At 53.8% G+C, this 23391-nt stretch overlaps 1 protein-coding gene across 4 annotated transcripts in view; it reads left to right on the top strand.

Moving 5' to 3' along the window:
* Positions 1-3479: 3479 nt before the first annotated feature.
* The window catches only part of ZNF609 (zinc finger protein 609), a 101134-nt gene continuing 81222 nt past the window's right edge, over positions 3480-23391 (top strand). For all 4 annotated transcript variants that reach the window (XR_003530087.1, XR_003530086.1, XM_027657885.1 and 1 more), the window contains exon 1: positions 3480-4344. Coding sequence is in view for 2 of the 4 variants with exons in the window: in XM_027657885.1 (XP_027513686.1) it covers positions 3598-4344 (747 nt within the window). In the remaining 2 variants the exon portion in view is untranslated. The remainder of the gene's footprint in view (positions 4345-23391) is intronic.

The raw sequence follows: 23391 nt of genomic DNA, 5'->3' as shown, positions 1-23391 counted from the left end.
CCACCAGAGGCTGATCCTGGAGCGCTGCAGGCTGAAGCACATGGCTATGAGACAGTCTCCCTACGTGTGGGCTGGCTGCTGCCAGGAGAAGAGCTTTTCTCCTGCATCTTGCTGCCCTTGGGCGGTCAGTGCTTCCCTGCTTTTGGTCTCTTGGCCTCCGGTAACCGGCGGAGAAAGCTGGAGTGGCGCGGGCTTGGCAGGTTCTGAGCATCCTGCACTGGTTTTAGCACAAAGAGCCGGGGGCTCCTGCGGTTTCCTCGCTGCCTTTTGGAATGCGAATGTTCTGGTGGAGGAGCTGTCTCTAGGTGTGTGTGCAGCCCCGAAAGTGAACTTTCAGGTTTGTCTCTGAATACCGTTTGGCTCTGTCCCAGCCCGTAGATGTGGATTGTAGAGGTCTCAGCACCTAATGGAGCTGAATTATTCATGTCTGGTGCTGTGTGTGTGCAGCATTCCCAAGCAGAAAGCTGTCTCCTTGTAGGATCTACGCTCCAGGACTGCTCTTAAAACGCTTCGTTGGCAGGTCTCCAGGCCAACAAGTGAGCACATGCTTTTCATGTTGCGCGGGGATCAATCCTGCGATGGCAGGAGGTAAGGGGAAGGACACATTTACAGCTGAATCAATCTCCTCGCTCTGTTTTCTGAGATGCCATGATTTATGGTGGCGTTACACCGCCCAGCAGGAGAGCAGGGAGGATCTGGATAGAACCCGGCACTTCTCCAGCTTGGGCAAAGCAGGCAGTGGGAAAGGCACCTCTTTCTCCGGGACATGGGCTCTGGGAGCCAGGGTTTGTTCCCCATCTACCAAAATAATGATGACAGGGTAGGTTGGGAATCCCTGGGGGTCTGCCTTGGGAGAGGGACCCAAAATGCTCCTTTAGCTGCAAGGTAGAGCCTGCAAGAGTGGAGAAGAGAAATGGGGAATTGGAAGTTTCAGGGACGGGGTTTTAGAGCTGTGGGGAATTTTTTAGAGCCACATGCAATTGAGGATGTTCAGGGGGTCCCCCCACATCATGTAAATGGGGTCCCAGCCTTCAGTCTAGGGCTGGAAAGGGCCCATCCCTGCTCCAGTCCCTCTTCCCGTTGTGGCACGTCATGAGCTCCCTGCCCTGCTCTTGGCATGACGAGCCTTCCCCCGGCTCTTGCCAATACAGCATGTTCCTGTCCGTCCTGTTTGTGATTCCCTTCCCTCTGCATTAGCAGAGCCTGGGCTCCCTCGGCGCCTCCTCTGTAGGGTGAGGGTTTTTACTCCTCTTGTTTTCTAACCCTTTGATTGTTCCTAGCTCTCTAATTGCCGAGGACTCAGTGGACTTCTGGGCTCCTTCTTCCTTTTGTTGTGGTAGGAATTGGCAAAAACTGCTGCTGCTTGCAGAGTTTCAGACCCAAGTCCCGCTCATCTGCTCTCCTTATTCCACATGTATAAATAATATTTATGGAGATGTGTGTGCGTGTGTATCTGCACGTTTGGAACAGCAAGGTGAATTCCCTGGTGGGAGCGGAGAGCCGGCCGAGCCGGCATCGTGGAGTTGTTGCATGGAGCGGTAGATGCTGTGCCTGTTGCAGTACGACCCTGCGGATTGTCCATTGCTTTTCTGCCACTACGAGGTCAGATTCTTGTCCTTTGTCCTTCTGATCTGAGCTGGCCGTGACCCTTTGCCTACTCCAACCTTGGGTTGGCAATTCTTGGATTTCGAGGCTGAGCCTCATCCTCTCCCAGCAGCTCCTGTGTGTTGGTCCTGCGCATCAGCGCTGTGTCCACCTGTCCATTGGGGTTGTTCCTGGATTCCACGCCTCAGCTTAGGGCTGGGAAGGGGCTGTTATGAGCCAAAAATCTGGTTCATCCGTCTTGTTACCATCTTTGCCCATCTGCACAAAGGGATCGTTGTAGATCCATGGCACAAAGAGATGGCTGTGCCATGCAGAGGTGAGGTGGTCACTGCCAATTTCTGGCCCCACCGGCGGTTTGGAGAGAGGCTCCGAAGAGACAGGTTGATGGGGTTGGGCTGGACACCCTGGCTTGGGACTGGGGAGCAGGTCTTGGGGCAGGAAGAGGAGGAGGAGGTAATAGTAGAAACACGCAGGGCAGCTTTGGGAAGCCGTTAGTGACTCCGGTGCACAAAGTGATATCCTGATTCGGCACTTTCCCTGCTGCTGAAATGAGAGGTCAGTGCTTTTCATTTCCAGCTTGCACGCAAGCCCCCAGCTCCTAGGGTTAAAAATCTCCGTAATGACCTGTCAGAGAGCGGATTATTAGCTGTACAGAGCCGAGGATGCTGTGGGGAGCAGATGGAAAATGGTCTGGCTGCGGCAGCCTGGCTGATGAAAGAATCCCTGGCATTTTTACAGTGTTTGCATCTCTGGAAACGCACCGTGAAGCTGCTTTCCAGGCTCCTGCCTGCTGGGGTTTGAAGAAATTTGTGTGTGTGTGTGGTTTTTTTTTTTCCCTTCCCTTCTCATTTCTCTTCAAGTCACCTGTTTTTGAAGTGTTACTCGTAAATAGTACCAGGAGCCAGCAGGCTCGGAGCTTGGTGGGGAAGGGGAGGACAGTGCTTCTGGAGAGGAGCCTCATCCAAATGGGTGGTCAAGGATTTCTTAAGGGTTCTGGAGCACAGGCGGCCCGGCTGGATGGTGCTGGGAAGAAGCTGTTACATGTGTTAATTATGTCTCGTCAGGGTAATTGCCGCGACTCTGTAGCTGTGTCAGGTTGCGCGTGGGTGTCTTTTTTGTTTCCCTCCGGGGGCGAGGGGCTGGGAAGCTGGGAGGAGATATTTTGGGCTCACGGGGGTCAGCTGTGGCGTGGGCAGGTAGGGCTGAGCCCCCACTTCCCAGTTAACACTGGGTACTTGTACAGTTGCGTCTTGGTTTCCCATTGGAAGCTTATTGTGGAGGTGATGGTGGTAAACATCCCAAATCCAGGTGCTGTGTTGTGCTGCCCGGAGGTGTGGGATGGGAACCCTGTGCTTCCCACTGCGATTTGGCCTTTGGCGACCGCTCTGACGCGTCCCAAGTGTCACAAGCACTCTGAAGCCTGGGATTTATTTCCCACTGAGGCACTCTGCTTCCCCGGCGAGCGGCTCTCGTCCCTCACAGCAAGGCTGGTGTGGAGAGGAACCCTCCCTCCGGGTGGCATCGGCAGGAGAGGAATCAATTCTCCCTCCCAGGGGCAGCGCTCGATAATTCAGAGGGAAATGGCGAGCGGGGAAACGTGTGAGTAATGTCTTGTTGGAGCTGAGAGCCGTGACCTGCCAGGGCCGGTATTGATCGAGGATCGGTGCCAGATGGCTGCTGCTGTGGGGGCAGCTGCCGAGCAGCCCCAGCCTGGGGGATGGCAGGAGGATTCTGCAAGGGGAGATTTGGGAGGTTGGGGGTTTCACCCTGCCCAGATCTCTCCCGGTGGCTGCAGGTGCAGCTGCCAATGAAGGCAGATCTGCCTGCCTGTGGCTCTTCGTGTGTAACCTTGTTTTCTTTGCTTTCCCTTCCAGCAGCAATGCCGTCACCTGGGCAGACCCCGACCACTGGAAGCCCCCCAAGGACGTAGGTGACCCCCAGGGCGTGGAGACAGGGAAGAGCCTTGAATCGTGAGGGGTTGTTAACTCTAAGATGTCCTTGAGCAGCGGAGCTTCCGGAGGGAAAGGAATTGATGCGAACCCGGTTGAGACGTACGACAGCGGGGATGAGTGGGACATTGGTGTAGGGAATCTCATCATTGACCTGGACGCTGATTTGGAGAAGGATCAGCAGAAATTGGAAATGTCGGGCTCCAAGGAGGTGGGGCTCCCGGCACCCAATGCAGTGGCGACGCTACCGGATAACATCAAGTTTGTGAGCCCAGTGCCGGGCCCTCAGGGCAAGGAGGGCAAATCCAAGTCAAAAAGGAGCAAGACTGGCAAGGACAGTGGGAAGCCGACCCCGGGGTCCTCCCTATTCACTCCCAGTGAGGGAGCTGGTGGCAAGAAGGAGGCTCAAGGACGCTCTGGGGATGGCGCGAACTCAGGTGGTTTGGTGCCTGCCGTCACCCCGAAGGGCTCGGAGAAGTCGGCCAAGGCGTCTCGCAGCGTGGCCGGCTCCAAGAAAGAGAAGGAGGGTGGCTCATCCAAAAACAAGAAGGAAAGGAGTGAGGGTGCAGGGGCTGCGGTGGAGAAGGAGTCCAGCGTGCTGCAGCCCCTGGCCCTGGCAGTGAGGGTGGGACAGTATGATGGGGGCCAGGGGACAGAGCCTGCTGCTGCCGAGCAGCTTGGGAGTATAGCTATTGACACGGGAGCTGCGCTCAATCCCTTGGGAGTTAAGTCGGAGCTGGAGGATGGGGAAAGTGAGTGCCGGCAGCTGAAGAAGGTGAAATCGGAGAAGGTAAGAAAGGTGTCAGGGTGTGGGTGATGTTGCTACTCCTGTGCCAGGATGTCCTGCTGTGGGTGGCAAGGGAACGGGACCATGTGTCTTGTACTGCTGGGACCAACACTGATGATAGCTGGTGCCTCCTGGTTCTGGTGTGAAGGTGGTTTGCCCATGTGATGTGTCTGGATGTGGCGATGGAATGGCACTGCCAAGCTGTGCCTGGCTGCTGGGAACTGTTTGTCAGCAAATCACCTGCAGCCACTGTGCTCCAGGTACCATCCTGCTGTGCCCTCTGGGATTTGGTTTCTTTGGTGCTGTGGCTGTGCCAGTGGGTCCAGGCCTCTCTGGCCTCTGTCACTCTGCAGTCAAGGTGATGTCCTGGTGCTGAGCTCCAGCTCCCAATGGGACACATGGTGTCTGTGGGCCACTGTGCTCTGTGTCCCACTGGCTTCCCCTTGAGTGCCAAGGCTCCCTGCAGCCCCTGGAGGAATTTATTTCTCTCTGGTTGCATCATGTGCAGAGAAGGATCCCTTAATGTGTCAGTGAGCGTGGGATCTGCATGGGCTCGTGGGTGAGCACAAGGAGCAGGGCTGACAGGAGTCACCGCCTCGTTCCTGGAGCTGCCAATGGTGCGTGGGCTCTGTCCCACGGGTGGTGACGATCCAGCCCGGGCCAGCCAGGGCTGTGGGTGATGTTTGTTGTGTTGCTCCTCTGCTGACACACAGCAGCGATGTGGAGCTGGCCAAGCTGCTCTTCCAGGTCACCAAGGGCACAAAAAGCCCCACCAGTGGCACATGGCCTACAGGGTGAGTGGCTGTCTGTCCGGGTGGTGCTGGGCTCTGGGTGGCTGCATGGCTGGACATGGCCATTTTGGGACTCTTTTCTTGTTTCTCAGTAATCACAGTGGCTGATGGGTAGATGGGGAAGACTTTGGAGTTCTGTGGGTAAATGAGGAAAACTTTGAGCATGTGGAGGTCTGCACTCTCCTCTATGCCAGCTGCACACGGGTGTCTCCAGTGTGTGTCTGTGGAGCCACATGTTTGCCGCACATGGGGTGAGCATCACAAGCATGTGTGTTTGGGATGGCTCGGCCCTATTGCCACCAACACTTGCTGGGGTTGGTAGAGAGGCTGAGCAGCATTGGGGTGCACATTGCCATGTCTGCAGCTGGCAGCTCCCAGGAGGATTTCTGCTTTAGTGTGGGGATCACAGTGTAGGCACCAGGATAGGTGGGGAGGGCACAGTGGAGTTGGGAGAGGTTCTGAGGCTAGGGTTTTGTTGGGGGAGCATGTATGGAGAGAAGGGTGGTGGAGATGGTTAGCCATGGGATGGCTCTGGGACAAGGGCTGCTAAATGGCTTGGGGCTGTATCCACTTGAGAGGAAGACCCTGGGGCAGGTGACTGAAGCCTGTAAAATTCAGGAGTGGTGTGGAGATGATGTGTTGTTCCCTTGTCCGTTCTGGCAGTGGAACCAGAGTGAATGAAACGAGGAAGAGCAGCAGATGCTGTTCTACATGATGGACTGGAATGTTGCTGCTAAAAACTATGGATGGTGAAAGTCCGCCAGTGCTCTGGGGCAATTGGTGGGTTTGTGGAGGAGAAGCCCATCAGGGTTTGTACAGAACAATGTCTTTTTTGCTTGGGAAAAGCATGAGGACAACAGGAGCTTGGGAAGTGGTTTGGGAAGTATCTCAACGTGCTTGGCTGTTACATTCCATCACAACCATCTGTGTTGACCGCTGTCACAGGCAGCACTGGAGCTGGCTGGACCTTGGGTCGTACCCTGCATGACTTGCTGTGCTGTTACTATCAAAGATTTATTTCTTTCACTAATGAAGCTGCAGAAATCCTCTGCAGCTGGAGGGGTAAGATGGAGGTGGGGTGTTGGTGGAGGAGGAGCTGGACATGCCCTAGCCTTGTGAGCTGGCACCCAGAAACTCCCTGTCTGCTGGGCTGGTCCCACAGTGTGGGCAGTAGAGGTGGGAGGATTCTGCCCCTCTGCCCTGCTCTTTAAGGTCTCTTCCAACCCACACCGTTCTGTCATCTCCATGCTGATGCCCTGTGAGGAAGGTTCTGCCATTTTACTGTCATATATTCAGGCTTGTACAACCAACTCAGTGAGTGCTCAGCTTGGAGGGCTGATCCCTGTTTTGAGAAGGGATTTGATGTCTGGATCTGCAGGAACACATGTTGCCTTTGCACTTAGGAATCATTGACTGTGTTTCATCAGCCTCCTGGGGCAGCTGGATGGCTTCCTTTGGGTCAGGAAAGCCGTGGGTGAGGAGAAGAAAGGTGTCTGCATGGCAAGGGGTGGGAAGACAGTTTTGTTTCTTGAGGAGGAGCCTGAGGCTGGGCAGATGCCTGGGAGAGGGTGGAGGACAGAGAGTGTGCAGTGGGGGACGTGGTGATGTGGGATATGGCATTGGGCTCATCCTGTCTCCTGAAAGCTGTGGAATTGCCCTAAAAACTGCATGTGGAGTCCAAAGGAGAGGTGAAGAGCGGAGGTACATGCTGGCTGTGGGAGGGACGCTCCTCCAGGCAGTGTATCCAGGGGATGGAGGGGGCAGGTTCATTCTGGCCTGGCAAAAAACCCTGCCTGGGAAGCGAGAAACTTGCTCAGACCGAAACAGGAACGGCCACAACATGACTCAGCCCAACCTTTGGACTCCATCAGCTTGTCCTCTGCTTAACCCTGTGCTGCTCCCTCTTCCGTTCCGGGCAGGGAATCTGGTCTCCATCTGTGGATGAAGGGAGACTGTCTGTCCCTCCACTGACTTCAGCCCAGGGTAGGCGACTTCCCTGTCTGTAGGTGCGTGCTGAGCTTGGCATCTTCAGCCCGGAGGTTCTGTTGTATCTCCATGGCTGGATTAATGAACACTTTAGCAGGGAGTGTTTTGACTTGATGAGGTGCTTTGGTGCCCCAGCCAGTTCATGCCCCAGCCAACTCACCCTCCTTGCCTCTGCTTCTGCTTTTGTGCTAGTATCTCACTGTAGGGTTTGGCAGCCCTCAAGTCTTTGCAGGGTGTAGGAAGGAGCTCTGCTGTCGGTTCTTTCAGATACCCTTCCATGTCAGCCAGTGCTCTGTGGTGCCGTGTCCACAGGCGAGGTCACCCTTACTCCCATTTCTGACATGGCAGCGATGAAGCCTGTGGACATGGCCCATGGGTTTAATGGAATTTGTTTTGCCAGTGTGACCCCCATGGCTCCTCTGGTTGTTGCTTCCTAGAGTGAAACTCCAGGAACTGAATATCCCAAATGTCCCTTTTCTTGGTGTGGATCTTGGCCTTGTCCAGGCCTGTTACATGCTCTCCTCAAACCCGATGCCATCAGTTTGTTGGGGCACAAGTGGTAACTTCTCCAGGGATGGGGGCTGATTGTGATGAAACCCACTGGCAATAACCCTGCTGAGGCCTTCCAGGGTCTCTGAAAAGGGCTGAGCACCTCACACGAGTTTGCCTCAGGCTGTGGTTGGTGCCTGGGCAGCTTCTTGGAGCCCCAAAAGATATTTGGGGGGCCAGCAATGGAAGCTTAATACTCTTGCACCAGGGAGAGAAAAGAGCTTGTGCTGACGGACCCATGACCAGAGTGTGAGGACCAGAGGCTGGATCAGTCCCTGGGTTATTGGCGATGGGGGTTTGGTCTGGGGGGACAGTGGTGTTTGGGAGGGAACGGCAGCTCTCTGCGAGCAGCCACGCTCAGCAAAATGGCCGTGCACGGAGGAGCAGCGCCCGCTGTGCAGTCCCTGCCCCACCGGCTGCCGTGGCAGGGCCGAGCTGGCCCCGGGGCCCGGTGGCTGTGGGCGCTCGGTCGCCAGCTCTGCACCCACCTCGCTGCCCGTGCCGTGGCCCCTGCACCCGCTCCTGGGCACGCCGGGCCGGCCAGGGGATGTTGAGCATTAAACAAAAGAGCCTCCCAGCTCTTGGCTGCCGCTTCGGCTTTGTTTTGATTGAGAGGTTGTTCAGCAGGAGGAGGGAGGGGGTGTTTTTTTTCCTCCTCTTCTGACGAGCGTCCAGATGCGACGCTGCTGCAAACAAGGGAAAGGCAAACAGAAGCCGCTGGAGACTCAGCTCTTCTGAAAAGCCTCTCTGGGTCACGTGTGCTGCGGTTTCGGGCAGCCAGGAGGGTGAATTCGGTCGTGTCCCCCTGTGGGAGAGGGGGTGAAAGCTGCTGGTGCATTTTTTCCCCTGAATTTCCCCCTGGACACAGCATGGTTATGCCCTGAGTGTGCTCGAAGTAAAGATCCCTGCTATGGGTGGCACAGTGGTGAGGGGACATTGTAAGTGGGAGGGGACACTGCAGTGGCTGGACCCCAAAGCTGGTGTGAAAATGTACTTGTGGCTCTGAGGGAGGAGAGCGTGACAGTGGAGGGGGTGGGTGGTCACACTGTGCCAAGTGGCAGCTACCAAAAAAGAAATGTTCCCCAAAAATACATCCCTGGGCTCTTCTTGCTGCCACTGGCTTGTCTGGCAGTTTGCAGTGTGGCTTTGGTGTCACCTTTGTGAACCTTCTTCCTCTAACTCAGGGACATGCACCTGCGTGGTGTCTCCAGTGGTGGTCCTATAGCCTGAGCAGGATGTGGAATGGATCCCCAGGCGTCCCCCCATGAATCTTTTACCTAGAATCAAAGCACAGTTGCCTTTTTTTAGCCCTTTTTCCATTTTTGGGGGGAGGGATGAGGTTTGGTGGTGGATGCAACGGTGAGGATTGGGGTAGGGGGTGCTTGGGTGACTCCAGCTTGAAGAGGTGAGATCTCCCCGTAGTTCTGCTGGGTCCAAGCCCAACAGGAGATGAGTGTAAACTCTTTTAGGGGCATTTCTTGATGTGGGGCAGAGCTAGGATGGGATATTGTGGGCTGGTCCCAGCCTTGTGCTTTGAAGACGTGCTTGGGATTTTGACTGGTAAGGGGTTCCTTTTCTTGGAGCCAGAGTTTGGGTGGAGAAGCTCTCAGTGGAGGTGTTTTGGTGAAAACAATTGCTGCTTTAGAGACCCTCCAAAACTGGCTCCATCCATCTCTTCAGAGCTGGTGTTCATCCCGTGCTTCGTTTTCCAGAGGGATTTTTAGGACACCCTGGAAGCCCAGCACTTGGGTAGGGACCTGTTTGTACAGAAAACCCGGGGGAGAAGCCGTTTCCCACCCCTTACTCCCCAGGACTCGGCTCTTTCCAGGGAATGGCAGCCAGAGTGACATTGGCAGCCCAGGGAGGTGCAGGGGGGTGCAGGCAGCTGCCGGCTCTTGCCTGCTCCGCTCGCTGTGATTCCTTTTCTCCAGCCATACTGGAATCAGATCCCTCCAGAGCTGCTGACAGGGCTGTGTTGGGAGGCCTTGGGAATGACACTGCTCGTTTCCTTATCGTCCCCAGCCCCGCTGCCTGGAGCCTTCTGCTCCAGGAACAAGGCAAGAAGGGGGCACGCAGCCAACATGTGTCAAGAGCTACAAAGGAGGAAATTGGCCTCGTTCACTTCAAACCATGGGGTTAGTCCTGGAGTTTTGGCTCCTGCTGAGAGGTTATTTATATGTGGGATTTTTTTTTATAACCGCTGGATGTAGCAGGCTGGGAGTTCCAGCTGATCCCACCTCTGAAGGCTTTACAAAGGGAAAATTGCATCTCTCCCTGGTTGCTTTCCCAACTGGCAGTGTTAGGGAGGACTAAAGGGCTGAGTTAGCTTTGATGCCCGACCCATCGGTGTTGCCGTATCCCAGTGAATTGGTCGTCGTGCCAAAATGCGGCCCCATCTCCACTGGAGCGGGAGTAGGACATACGGCTCCCCGTCAAGGACATGGTGATGGGAAATGGAGCAGCACTGAGAAAGCGGAGAAAACATCTCCCCGCTCCTGAAGCGTGAGAGTGGAATGACACCGTGAGAGCAGAACGACACTGTGCTAACGAGGGGGTGACAGAGAGGGGGGATGGCCCCTTCTCTGCTTCCTTGGCACAAGCGACCTGTGAATCCGCTCCCCCAGCGCTTTGATTAGAGATTCTGATGGCAAGGCCGGCGGGTGATTGATCCTGCTGACTCACGGACCTGATTCTTCCTCCGAGGGCAATGGGAACTGCTGGAGACCCGTCAGATTTGGAGGCTAAGGGGCTCGGGTAGACTCTGTGGTGTTTTTTGCTTTGCTTCCAGGCTGGCGGTGGCTGCTCATTAGCCTAATGACCCCAGTTACCCAGCACCATTTATCTGCTGAGGGAGATTTCTTTAAAGGAAGATTTGCGCCTCTGGAGCGCTTGGACCCCGAAGGCTTCAAAACCCGGCGAGCTGCTCCCGCGGCCCTGCCGGGGAGCTGATGCGGGGGGAGTGTGCCAGGAATAACCCGCTAATGAGCAAAGCTGCTCCTCCAGCAGGCAGCCAGGGAGGCCGCGGGAAAGGGCTGCAGAGCTCAGTGCTGCCTGCATTCCCCCTCCTCTGCTTTTAAAGGCTACTTGGCTGGGGATTCGCTGCCTTTTCCCTGTTTTCTGCAGCTATGGCGTCTTCTGTGCCGTTGCTTTCACAGTGCTGCGTTGCTCTGCTGCTGCTCTTGAGGATGCTTTGGGCTGGAGCTGTGAAATCCATCTTTCCTGTGAATCCTTGTGTGCAGGCAACCCCGGAGAGGTGCTGGACAAGAGGGCACCCAAATCCCCAGAGCTGAAGGTGGGAAGGAGAAAAGGCAGTGGTGATCACAGTGGACTTTTGGGGTGACTTTGTGACGTTACTACCTTGTGGTAACCAGCGCCTGGAGCTCGATCCCTCATCGGGTTCAAGAGGAGCCACCCCAGGGCTCGGAGCTGAGCCAGCAGCTGGGAGAGCAGCCCAGGGCTGGGAAGCAACTGCCGGGCTCCGGAATGATTTAAAGCCACCAGCAGCCTGACGATATGTTGTATTTGGTGACAACATCTGCTCGAGATATTCCTGTCCCTGTTACTCATTCCTGCCCACGGACCAGATCAGGGAACTGATCTGATGTAAATAAACGCGCTCGGGGTTTTCTGGGGTGAGCTCAGGTTGTGGGCTGGCATGGGCGGGTGAGCTGGGATGGGTGGGGGCATGGGCAATGGTGGTGGTACCTGGGGCTGGAGCTGGGGGCACAGGCAGTGGTGGTGGCAGTACCTGGGGCTGGAGTTGGGGGCACAAGCAGTGGTGGTGGCACCTGGGGCTGGGAACAGGGGCTTTGCCAGGGTCATGCTGTGGTGTAAGGGTTAGGGGTTCACTGGCCTCTTGCAGGGCTCACAGTGGCTTTGACCAGCACTACTTAACCCAGGAAGGCACGTGGTGCCCGTGCTCACCATCCCTCCTCTCCCCCTGTGCCCCCAGCCTCACTGGCTGAACCTTGCCAGCTCCATCTCAGCATTCTGTGGGCAGGATAAATCCCTTTGCAGGAGAGTGCTACTACAGAGCTTTTGTATGGTGTTCATATCTGCTGACATTTCCCCTGTGCTTGACACTGAAGTGGGTTTAAAACTTGATGTCTAGATTTATTCTAAAATATTGTCTGGCCCTAATGCACTTGGGGTATCTTGAAATGTGTCACGACGAATAGTGCACAGAGCCCGCCCACTCTGCAGACCTGGGCTGGAATTCTGGTTGGGACATGGAGGTCACCATGTTTTACATCCCACTGAGGGGATGGAATATGATAAAACTCAAAAGTGCATTTTATCCAGTGCTGAGGAAGCAAGAGGACCCATCCGGGCTCAGGACTGCCCTCCCTTAATGCAAATGCTGGAGCCTCTGTGCCTCAGTTTCCCCCATCCTCTTCATGGATTGGATGCTCCCCTGTTAGGCGTGAGTATGGGCTTTGTAGGGGAGAGGACTGGGTGCTCCAGGTGCAGAAGACACCATTGCGGCTACAAATCCTGTGGTTGTGGCACTGTGGTTTTGTTGTTGTTTTTTTTTTCCCAAGACAGACAGTAATTTCATTCCAGGAAGCTCGCTCGCTCCCCCAATTAGCCATGGAAATGCAGTGTTGTGATATTTTCCCCAGGTGCTATGCAAACGAGCGCCCTTCCCAGACTCCCCTCACTGGCCCCCCCATCCCTTCCTCCACTTGTTGGGATGCAGGTACACTGCCTCCTGCACCGGAACGGCCTCGCTCAGCTGTTTAACAGATGGCTGTGGCGTGTTTGAACCCTGTGGCTGGTGGCCATGAAACTTGGGCTCAGCCCTCAAAAAAGGACCCTGGAACTGGGGCTTGATGGTGGGTTCTAGGGGGGGCTGGAGGAGGGAGAGCTGCATCCACTTGGCAGCTTGTCTGTGGATGGTGGCCGGTGGAATCATGTGTTGTCCGAAAGGGGAGGCCATCCCAAAAAGAATCCGTACCACTACAGCTGGTGTTGGTGCTGGGATGCTCCATCACTGGCATGGTGTGGCAGAGGGACTGTGATGTCCTCATGGTCCCACATGGAGCACGGTGCATGCTGAGAGCTGATGTGACTACATCAGCTCCAAGTGAGTGTTTCCAGCTGGTGCTACCCTGCCAGCTTGGGATCCTGGCCCACCCTCCCTGGTGAGACACTGAACCCAGGTTTGTGCTTCTGCGTCATCTCGACCACCACAGCATAGGGAAGAGATGCCTTTTACAAGGAGAAGGGAGCAAAGAAAGGGTTCACTGAAAGGGTGCTCAGGCATTAGAATACGCTACCCAGGGAAGCGGTGGACTCTCCATCCCTGGAAGTGTTTGAAAGGTGTGTGGATGTGGCACTTGGGGATGTCGTTTGGTGATGAACAGAGTGGTGCTGAGTTAATGGTTGGACTTGATCTTGGAGGTCTTCTCCAGCCTTTGTGATTATACAGGAGAGAAGGGAGGATGTCAGTACTGTAGCTGAGTGAGGAAAGGAGCTTGGAAGAACAGGTGAGCACCAGGTCCAGTCTGTGTGTGCTCAGGGGCCAGGGGAAATTGTTTTCCAGGACTGAAAGGATCCTGTAAGGAGAGGATGGCTTGGTGCCTGGCAGCTCTTTGAGGTGGTGACTGTCATCTGGCAGAACTCGCCCATGCTGGTAAAGCCTCTCCTACCTGGGCATGGGAGGGATCAGCCGGTCTATGGGATGCCTTGTACACAGAATGGCCTTTTAGGATTTCCAGGGCTGTTTACTGTTCTGTCTCTTGGAGCAGGGAGGAAGGCAACTATGTCTATGTATCACAGAACTGGTTTGCTGACAGGAAGGTTTCTTTCTTTGCTCAGCATTAGCATTTCAAGGTGCAGGAACTCTTTGGGTATTTAGTGTTTTATGGTTTTGCAGGCAGGCTTAGTGCTCTGCTTTGTGGGCAAGGTGAGGGAGCAGGAGGGGCTGAGTGATGAACATCCCTTTGAAGGAAACCAACCTTTTGATTGAACCCCTGTGGCCATGAGAAGAACTGCCCTGACCTGGGGGAAAATCTGAAGCCCCTTGGTAACCAGGTGGGTGGTTCAGCTCTTGGACTGGGTCTGGATCTTGCATCAAAAAAGCCACGGCTGCATGTGAAACCACGCCCCAGCCTGGGGATGAGCGAATGTGCCACAGCTTTGCCAACTTGCTGCCTGGTTTGTTTGTGGAGGAGCCATGTCCCTGGGAAGGGCCCTGCTTTTGAGGGGCTCGCAGCCTGTGTTCCTCTCTCCTGTTTCCTCCAGACCAGGAAAACAGGTGCTATTGGTGTTGCTTGTGATAGATCCCTCAACGGTAGCTTGGGCCAGCGTGTATGTCCTGTCTTGGTCTCTGTAAGTAGGTTCAGTGTTTACCCGCTCCCCCAAGGGCCCAAGGAGGTGCATGGCATTGAAAACTGGAAACATGGGGGTTTCCAGGCTGTGGACTCCTCAGTAGTGCCTTGGGTCTGTCAGCACCTCCCCTTGTGAGGCCCTGCAAAGGCAGAAGGCCTGGTGCAGAGGGCAGCAGCAGATCCTGTTCTGGTTTTTCTTGTGTGAACAGAGGCCGTTTTGGGGTTCTGTTGCACCACCTCTGTACCCAGCGCTCCCTGTGTGCTTGAGCCCTGGGGCCAAATGCATCCATTTTTTGCAGGGAAGGGGCTCTCTTCTGCTACTGCTGGCTGGGAGAAGAGGACGGGTGAGATAAAGCACATCTTTGTGGTGTCCTGATGGTCTCCAGCCTTTGGCTGCAGGAACAAGAGTGACCAGACTTGCAAGTGCCTGTTGTTTCTGGGCAAGAAACCAACAGCTTCATCCTCCAGGCTGCCAAAGCAGCCAGATTTTCCTGGTCAAGGAGGGGATCCAATTTGGTGCAGTTCCCAAGCCGGTAGCGTAACGAGCCCATGATGAGAGGTTGGCTTCTCTTTAAAAGCCTCCGTCATGAAGCAGAGCATGTTGAGATGGAGTGAGGGACTGGGATTTTGGTAAATTGGATGGGTTTGGGCATGAAGACCTGTATTACGGTGCGGTGCTTTGCCCCTTTCCCACTGCTCTGCTGTTGTGTGTTGCCCAAAAGCCTTTTGGAACTCTTCTCCCTGGTGAACCCCTTTCAGATGTGGCACTGAAGCAGCACCAGGTGAGGTGCCTCAGCAGCCCCCATCAACTGAGCGATCCCAGCCTCCCGCCAGCCAGTAAGGCCATTAAAACCCAGTCTCCTCTGGGAGCTGATGGTCTGATACGGGAGATGGGAAGAGCATCGCTTTCAATTTCCCATTGATCTTAACGAGACGGTGTGGCAGACTCGGATGGCCGGGCTGTGTTGGGGGCTGTTAGCTCCGGCACTCAAAGCCGCCCTCAGGTCCGCTTTGCTTCTCAGTTCTAGGAAATGGAATAAAGAGGAAACCACTTAGGAGGATTTTAATCAGAACTTGGCAGAAGAACTTAAAGAAACCCAAGAAATCTTCTGACAACCGCGCTTCACGCTGAGATTGCCGATGAATGGAAAGGGCAACAACAGGGCCGTGGCTCGAGTGGGTTGGGTTTCTTCTGGCTCGTTTAATGGGATCACATTAACGTTCCTGCCCCCCCGACTGGGTGAGGGGAGAGGGAAAATAAGCCTTCTTCAATGTGCTGGAGACTTGTCAGCTGGAAATGAGGCTGAGTCCTCTGGGAATAGTTGATGACAGTCATCCCAGACCTGCTGGAGATGGCCAGCATGGCTCAGGAGGAGGAGATTGCTTAATTTATGGTAATAGTGGCCTTGGAGTTCAGGGCAGTACTGTGGTATGGTTGGATTTCTTCAAGAAGTTGATCTTGGCAGGCTGGAGAATTGGGCCTGTGTGAACCTCATGAAGTTCAACAAGGCCAAGTGCGAGGTCCTGCCCCTGGACCGGGGCCATCCCAAACACAAGGACAAGGTGGGGGAGAATGGATTGAGTGCAACCCTGGGGAGAAGGACCTGGGGATATTGGTGGGTAACAAATTGGACATGACCTGCCAATGTCTGCTCATAGCCCAGAAAGCCAGTCGGGGCTCCATCCAAAGGATGTGTGTCTGGCAGGTGGAGGGAGGGAGTTCTAGAGAAGGGAGACCTTAGAGCCCCTTCCAGTGTCTAAAGGGGTTCCAAAAGAGCTGGAAATGGATTTGGGACAGGGGCCTGGAGGGACAGACAAAGGGGAATGGCTTCCCACTGCCAGAGGGCAGGGTTAGATGGGATATTGGGAAGAAATTCTTGGCTGTGAGGGTGGAGAGGCTCTGGTGCAGGTTGTCCAGAGCAGCTGTGGCTGCCCCATCCCTGGAAGTGTTGAAGGCCAGGTTGGACAGGGCTTGGAGCAACCTGGTCTAGTGGAAGGTGTCCCTGCCCATGGCAGGGAGGGGTTAGAATGAGATGATCTTTAAGGTCCCTTCCTACTCAAACCAGTCTGTGATTCAGTGGTGCTGAGTTCTGGATGGTGAGTGCTTTTAGGAGTGAGAAGTGCTGCTCTGAGGTTCAAAGCCCTCATGGATGATGTCTAGGTTCAAACTCAGATGTGTGTGAGTAGTGGACAAACCTGCCGTGATGGGAGATTTCATCAGCTCCCCAGCCCCTTGCTTAGAGCTGATGGCAGGTTTCCCATAACATCTTCTCAGCCCAAGTTTCTCATTTTGGGGTTTGGCTCTGTTCTAACTCCTTCTGTAAATGGTTATTTTGGAAAATTTGATTAAAAATCCATGGAGTGGTAGGAGTAGCTTGACCATTTAGGGGCAGGAGAACTGCAGGAGCAGTTCTTGCGTGTGTGTCCTGCAGCTGGGTAACCCAAACCAGCTTTTATTTTCCGATTCCTGGGGAGAGAAGCATGTAGTTCTGGTTTATGAGCATGGGCCTGGCGTTGCTGAGCAGAAACCCCCCCAAGTTGTGTTTATTTGTAAAGGCCTCTTTGAGACTCTGTTGTACCACGGCTTTTTGTTTTATTGATATTCCAACATCTGGATTGTTTTCCTAAACGTGCTTTCGTCCAAGAAGAGGTTAAGGCAGTGAGAACTGTTCTGATAAAGCTGCCAAAAATAATCTTTGCTTGAGACTAAGTACCACTCTCGGGACTTTGTCTTGTAAAACAATTTGTGGGTGAGCACGAAGAACAACCCCAGGAAGCCCCAAATACTCCAGATGGTCATTCCTGCTGGGGGGGTTGGAGGACTATAAATTCTTCATGAGAGTGTTTGAGTTTGTCACATGCTGCCTGAGGTGATCTAATAGCGGTCGGGGAGGTTGCAGGAAATTGTGGTTGAGGTGATTGAATCCTTGAGAGGAGAGATCTGCATGCACGAAGTCGGATTGACGGGAACAGTCTGGAATCTGCTGATGCAGACATTCATCTTCCTTGCGCCCTGCAATGGATTGCTCATGAATGGGTTGTCATCTCCTGTGACAAGCTGACATAACAAACCTGATAGCTGGTGTAGCTTTAGGTGTTGAGGATGCGATGGTGGCAGTGTGGTACAGATGATCCGTGAGGTATTGTATGAAGAGCCATCTGAAAAGTAGGTTGGTGACGCTTTGGAGTTGTGTTTGGCTCTCGACACCTGGGAAGTGCCGAGCTAAGCAAAGCTCAGCAGCCTCAGCGCTGCCCCCTTCGTCATCCTCCTTCTGGCAGTGTTTTCGCTAAAAATCACATGTCCGTATGCTGTGACTTTGTTTGACAACTTGTGCAGTGACAAGGAGCTGCACTCCTTCCCTGACGAGACGTGTAGGTATACGTGGCACGTGTTCTCCCAACTTGCGTGGCCATGAAGCAAAATATGGTTTGGATGCCATCTGCTTCCCAGGGGGCAGAGTTAGAGCTGCTGCAGGATCCATGAGATCCAGCCCTGCCTGTGTGCTGTCCTGTGCCTCTCCCAAAGCATCTGGGAATGGTTGTACTGGGTGAGCTTGGTTAATTCACAATTAACAGGGTATTAAAAGCGTGCTCATAAGAGGACTTTCTTCTGAGGCTCTTAGCTGGTGGCTTGTGTATCCCACCTGGGAATGACACCACAGCCCATGAACAGAGGGTTGAAGTCATGTTGCATAGAATATCCTAAGTTGGAAGGGAACCACAAGGATCATTTAGTCCAATTCCTGGTAGCCTTGACTCCATAAACATTTCTGATACTAACCTGGAGGAGGTTGTGTTAGTGGGACAGTGTATTCCTTCCTCAGGGGCTTCTCTTGGCTCTAGAAACATGAACTCTGGACAGCACCATCAGAAAGCATAATCAAAAAACACCTTGGTGGCTCTGCCCACAACGCTCCTCAAATTCCCAGGATGGCTGAACACATCCATGCTGGGCAGGAGCTGTGCTGGCTCCTGGCTGGGGTCATGGGGCAGGATGGGGAGCCTGGCTCTGGAGACTCGTTGGAGGGCTCCAGCTGGCGTGTGATACAGCAGGGCCAAAAGCAGCCACTCTTCCACCTGGGCCGAGAATTTGTAGAGGTTTAATCACCTTGTCCTGGTGCTGGACTGGAATGATGTCAGATTTACTGATGTCAGTGTCAGATTTACTGCTGGTGGCCCCCGGTCACCCAAGCGCCGGGAGCAGCTTCTACAGCTGGTGTGTTCCTGGTTGGGCAAACCCTGCTGGACCAAAACTAAAATTTCAGCAGAACTGATTAGACATTTTTAAATATTACTTGAATGTCCACACTACAGGTCTTCAGCTTGTTTCTTACGGAGAGGTGATCATACTGTGTGTGCTTTGGAGTGAAGTGTGACCAGTTTGGTGAAGGTTTTGATGCTCTCTCTTACTCAGATCCTCTCTGCACAAGGAGAAGGAGTCTTTTATTTTTTGTGTGTTTTTTGTGGACTGGACACCACAGTGTTGCCTGGGCCATTTTGCAGCCTGGTGGTGTTTTGCTGGGAAGAAACTGTAGACTAGAGCAGCTGCCTGAGCTTCACCCTTCAGAGGAGATGGGTTTGGGGGAGTGAGGATCAACAGGGAGACTGCCTTGGGCTTGCAGGTTGATCTAAAGAATCATCCCTGAATCCATGTGGGATGTTGGTGTGTGGATGTGAGTGCATTACAGAGTTGGAAGGTGTCCCTGCCCATGGCAGAGAGGTGGAACGAGATGAGCTTTAAGGTCCCTTCCAGTCCAAACCATTCTGTGGTTCTGTAAGTTGAGTTTGGCTCTAGCAGGTGTTCATTTCAGAATGGTGGTGTCCTGCTCTGCAGAACTTTGCCCCAGTGTCTGTGCCTGTCTTCTCATGGCTGACTGCTTCAGTACCTCTGCTGTTCCCTCCAGTTTTCCTGGTGGCGGAAGCAAAGGAGCTGGAGGAGCCACATTTGGGTGCCACCTTGATGTTTCATAGAATCACAGACTGGTTTGAGTTGGAAGCAACCTTAAAGCCCATCTCATTCCAGCCCTCTGCCATGGGTAGGGACACCTTCCACTAAACCAGATTGCTCCAAGCCCTGTGTCTAAACTGGCCTTGAACACTTCCAGGGATGGGGCAGCCACAACTTCTCTGGGCAGCCGTCACCTGGGCAAAATGTTTTCTTGTTTGTGTTTTCTTCCAGCGGTGTCTTTTAAGAGTCAGACTGTCCTGGGTGGCTGGCTGGGATGTGAGGTCCTGCCACACTTACTGGTGCCCTGGGAAGACCACAGCCATGGTCTTCCTGTTTGATGGCTTCTGCCTGGAGAATGGAACAGGGTACACGAGGACAGGAGGCAGCATTGGGGGATTGTTCTGCTTTGAGATCTCCAGTCTTGCTGTTGTCCTGAACCACTTTCTGCCCAGCCAGGTTTCAAGCCTCAGCTGTCTGGACACAGCAGGTATTTGGTGATCATCTCAGTGGAGAGTTTCCCCACACAGTGTTTATGTTCAGCCTAAGGTTGGTGTTGCCTCCTTGCATGGTCATCAGAGCTTTGCTGCTACCCCAGGAGGTGTCCTGCCTGCTCTTGGCCACCCCTTCCCACACTGATGCTCAAGGTTTTGTGCAGCCATGTGGGGAACTGGGTCACAGAAGTGATCCAATTAAAAGCTCTGCCGGGCGACATCAAAAGCAGGTTTTAACCAGGCGGTTTCCCAACGCTGCACAAATGCCCGTGTTAGGAAAAGAGGGCTTAGGGCCTGGGGAGGAATAGACAGATGTGGATAGAGTGTGGTGGGATGGTTTCTTCTGGTGGTGAAGCTGATCTGTGAAGGTTTGCTGTGTTGGTAGGCAACCATAGGGACAACAAACCCAACTCCCTCTGGGATTCTGGCTGATGAAGCTTTGTTTTCTTCCCAGAGAGCTCAGTCTCGCTCCCTTGTGGATGGGCTGATGTTCCATGGCTGCCGTTGCTCATGGAGAGCCTCCTCCCCAGGCGTTCCAGAGGCTCCTTCTCTCCCAGGAGTGCAGTGCCAAGGGCTGTGGGCGCAGGGGAAGGCTGGAGCTGCACCGCACCCATGCCCATCCTCGCTGCCTGGGGCGAGGGGGGTTGCCTGCAGTAATCCTGACTAATCCTTTAATCTGTATCAACACTGATAGGTATTACAGCAGCAGATAAGGTTCAGACCATGGCTTGGAGCTCAGCGATATCCCCACCCTCTTCCAGCTAAATCTGGGCTGATTGCGCTTTCTCTTAAGGGGACCATGCGTGTTTGCTGAGCAGCTGCACTGGGTTGAGAGGGTGGATTAGCTGCTCCCAGCTGGAACATGCCCTTGTTGCTGGGCTCCAGCTTGCCAGACAAGTCTATCGATCCGTCTACGTGTGTTCCTGGTGACCAGCATCCTGTGCTTGCTGCAGCAAACCCCTCCGGTTGTGTGTTCTTTGACCAGTCTGAAGCAGATCTGCTGCCTCTTGCCTTTTACCTGGGATGTCCACCTGGATATAAACCTGATTTGGCTGTAAATACATCATGGAGTTCATGCTTTCCTGAAGCAACCAGTGCTGCAGATCTGTGGTTCCTTGCTGCCTGCTGCTCATAGCAGGATTTTCCTCCTCTCCCATCTACAGAGCAGGACTCCCACACCCACATACTTCTCCTCCAGGCCTTCCGCACCCTCTTCTTTTTGGGCACCTTTCCTCATGGCTTAGGTCTGCGATGTTCTCACTTGTACAGCTCCTGGGCACCTCTGGTTCCCCCAACGGTCCTGTCCTGTGAAGGTGGGACTCCAGATCTGGCTGTCCTGTGTTTAGTGGGCAGCAAACCAGGGTTGTTAATGCTGGGAAAAGCAGCTCCTGGTCGAGTTTATTGTGCAAAACAAACCATCCCTGTTGTTTTTGCTGTTGCGGGCTTGTCCGCCCTTTCCCTGTCCTCTTCCAGCTTCTCCCCATGCTCATGGGATTGCTCTGAGTTTGCCACTGGTTCCCTCATCAGCAAAGCCATGGTTAATCCTTCCCATAAATCCTTTAAGCTGTCAGCAAACAACCCCCTTCTTAAACTTCTAGCACGCAAGCTTGGCTGGGACAGAGCCTGGCTCATAACCCCAAGGTTTTATTTTTGTTCCCAGATTATCACCTCCTTGTCCTTTCTGGTCCCAGTTTTGGCCATCACTGGAGGCTCCCCCACCATAGCTGTGGAGCAGAGGATGGGTTTATGGCCTGTGGTGATATATCTGAAGTGTAAAAACATTCAGGGTCTGGATTACCCAGTGATGGTTCCAGGTGTGTCAGGTGGTTTGATGTCATGGGTGATGATTTGTTCCTTAGGTTCTGTGTGGATGAGGTCTCACCTCTCAGAGGAGCCACCTGTCCTGCAGGGCAGTGTGTGTTGGCCCTTCTTCTGGTCTGTATGAGCTGGACATGCAGCTGGTGGGGCCAAAATGGGCTAAAAAATGAGAATAAAGCTTTTTTGTGGTCATGCTCCTGTGTCTGCACCCAAACCCTCACATCTTTGCTGTTTGGCTCTTGACCATGATGATGGTGCATTGACTGTTTGGCTCTTCCAGTTTTATTTGTTCCTTCAAAACACAAGGTTGGATCTCTGCCTTGGGCTGTATTTTTATTGGTGATTAGGTTTGAAGCTTCAGGTATTGCATGTCTTCTTTTGGAGCATCTCTGAATATCCCTGCCTTGGAAAATCGACATCCTCCAAGGCATTTGGCAGAACTCAAGTGAAAAAAATCAGTTTCTCGAAGTCTCAGCCCACATATCTTGAGTTTCTCTCCTGTGAAATTTGATTTCTCCCTTAAAACTCCTGATGGAATACACTTCAGAAGTGATGGGACTCACTTTGCAGGGCTGTCAAACAAGCACCACAGACCTTTTCCCCCTGTTGATCCCAGAGGGAGGAGAGGCTCTGCGACTCCCTGAGGAATATTGAATGGCATGTTGCCGCTGAGTGGCTGTGTCTGGGGATTACTCACTGAAACAGAAGGAAGGGAAAAACAGTTAATGCAGTGTTGGCAGGTGGCAGCTCCAGGAGCTCGTGTCCTTCAGGCCTCCATGATTCAGCTCGGCGACTTGGGTCCAGGTGGTTCTCAGCTTATCCCTTGGGTCTGCCAGAGGAAATGGGATTTGGAGGAAACACAGTATTAAATCTGAATTTCTGAAAAATTGATTTCTTCAAATTGATTTTTTGGAAAAAAAGTGCATTTGTCAACACAGGCTAATTGTGAAAGGCACGTGGCTCATGAGTGTGGCCCTGTGAGCACCCTCTGTTCACAGGCTGTTTTCCTGCTTTCCTCGCTCTGTGTTGAGGCAGCTTTGCACAAGTGTTGGGATTCACGGAGCAACCGACTCTACCCCGACGCCTGCAACACCACGAAACCCCGGGGCCAAATTTGGGGTGAGTCGAGGTGGGAGAACATTCACGGGCAGATGCCAGGCAGCTGCAGAGCTGCTCCCATGAGCACAGCTCCTGCTGCTGGCTGCCATTGCGCTTTCCAGGAGCTCGAGAAGGATCAGCCTCCAGGCATTACATGCTTTCACGAAGCCTGATGTGCTTGCTCACCTACCACCGGCAAGCAGGGGCTTGAACAAAAGCCGTTTGCCTGCATCTGCGGGGTTTTATTTATTATTATCTTTTTTTTTTTTTTTTTTGCAAACTAGCTGGGTGATCTGGGCTCGGCTGCTGGCACCACATCCTGCAGCATATGACAGATAATCGGCCTGGCTGCTGGCCCGCGGAGGAGGCGAGGCTCCCATCCATGTGTGACCTGGGAAGGCACATCGGCTCCATAAATCACTGCCTGCTGCTGCTGCCGGTGCCTCGCACCTCTCTCCAGCTTCTTGGCAAACTCAGTATCCGCCGCGAGGCTCCGGATGGCTCCTTGCCGCTGGGCAAGCGTGTGATCAGGGCGAGGAGGCAGGAGAGGCTTCTGTCTGGTCCCCTCGCCCCCTTTAATGTCAATTCTCAAGAGATGAGCCAAGAAAATAACTGGTAAACTGCCAGGTCACCCTTCCGCCTGTGCTCCTTGCTCGTGCTTCTTGTGCCGGGGCGCACAGCTCCTTATGGACACTGGGACTGCTGCCTGGTCCCTGAAACTTTCACAGCCAAGGATTGGTGGTGAAGGTGGGTTTGTTGGGTCTTGAGTAGTTACCCAGTGCCCAGCCTTAGGGTGCATCAAGTTTCTACCTCATAGGGGTTAAATTTCACAAGATCTCCACTGCTCTGCCGTGACTGGTCCTGAACTGTCCCAGGAGCTGCCCTGTGCTGGGAATGGGTCTGCGCTGCTGAGCCTGATTCTAGAAGCAGCAAAATCAGTGCAGTGACATGTTGTGGTGTCCACTTTGAAGGTGCCAAGCAGGCTGTTCCTGAGGGTATCCTCGGAAGGAAGCCACTGCTGCCAGCTGAGCCTTTCC

This window comes from Corapipo altera, unplaced genomic scaffold (genome assembly GCF_003945725.1).
Source record: "Corapipo altera isolate COAL_440 unplaced genomic scaffold, ASM394572v1 308, whole genome shotgun sequence".
In the NCBI taxonomy this organism is placed as follows: Eukaryota; Metazoa; Chordata; class Aves; order Passeriformes; family Pipridae; genus Corapipo; species Corapipo altera.
Note: the sequence above shows the minus strand (reverse complement) of the source record. Positions and strands in the feature narration are given on the sequence as shown.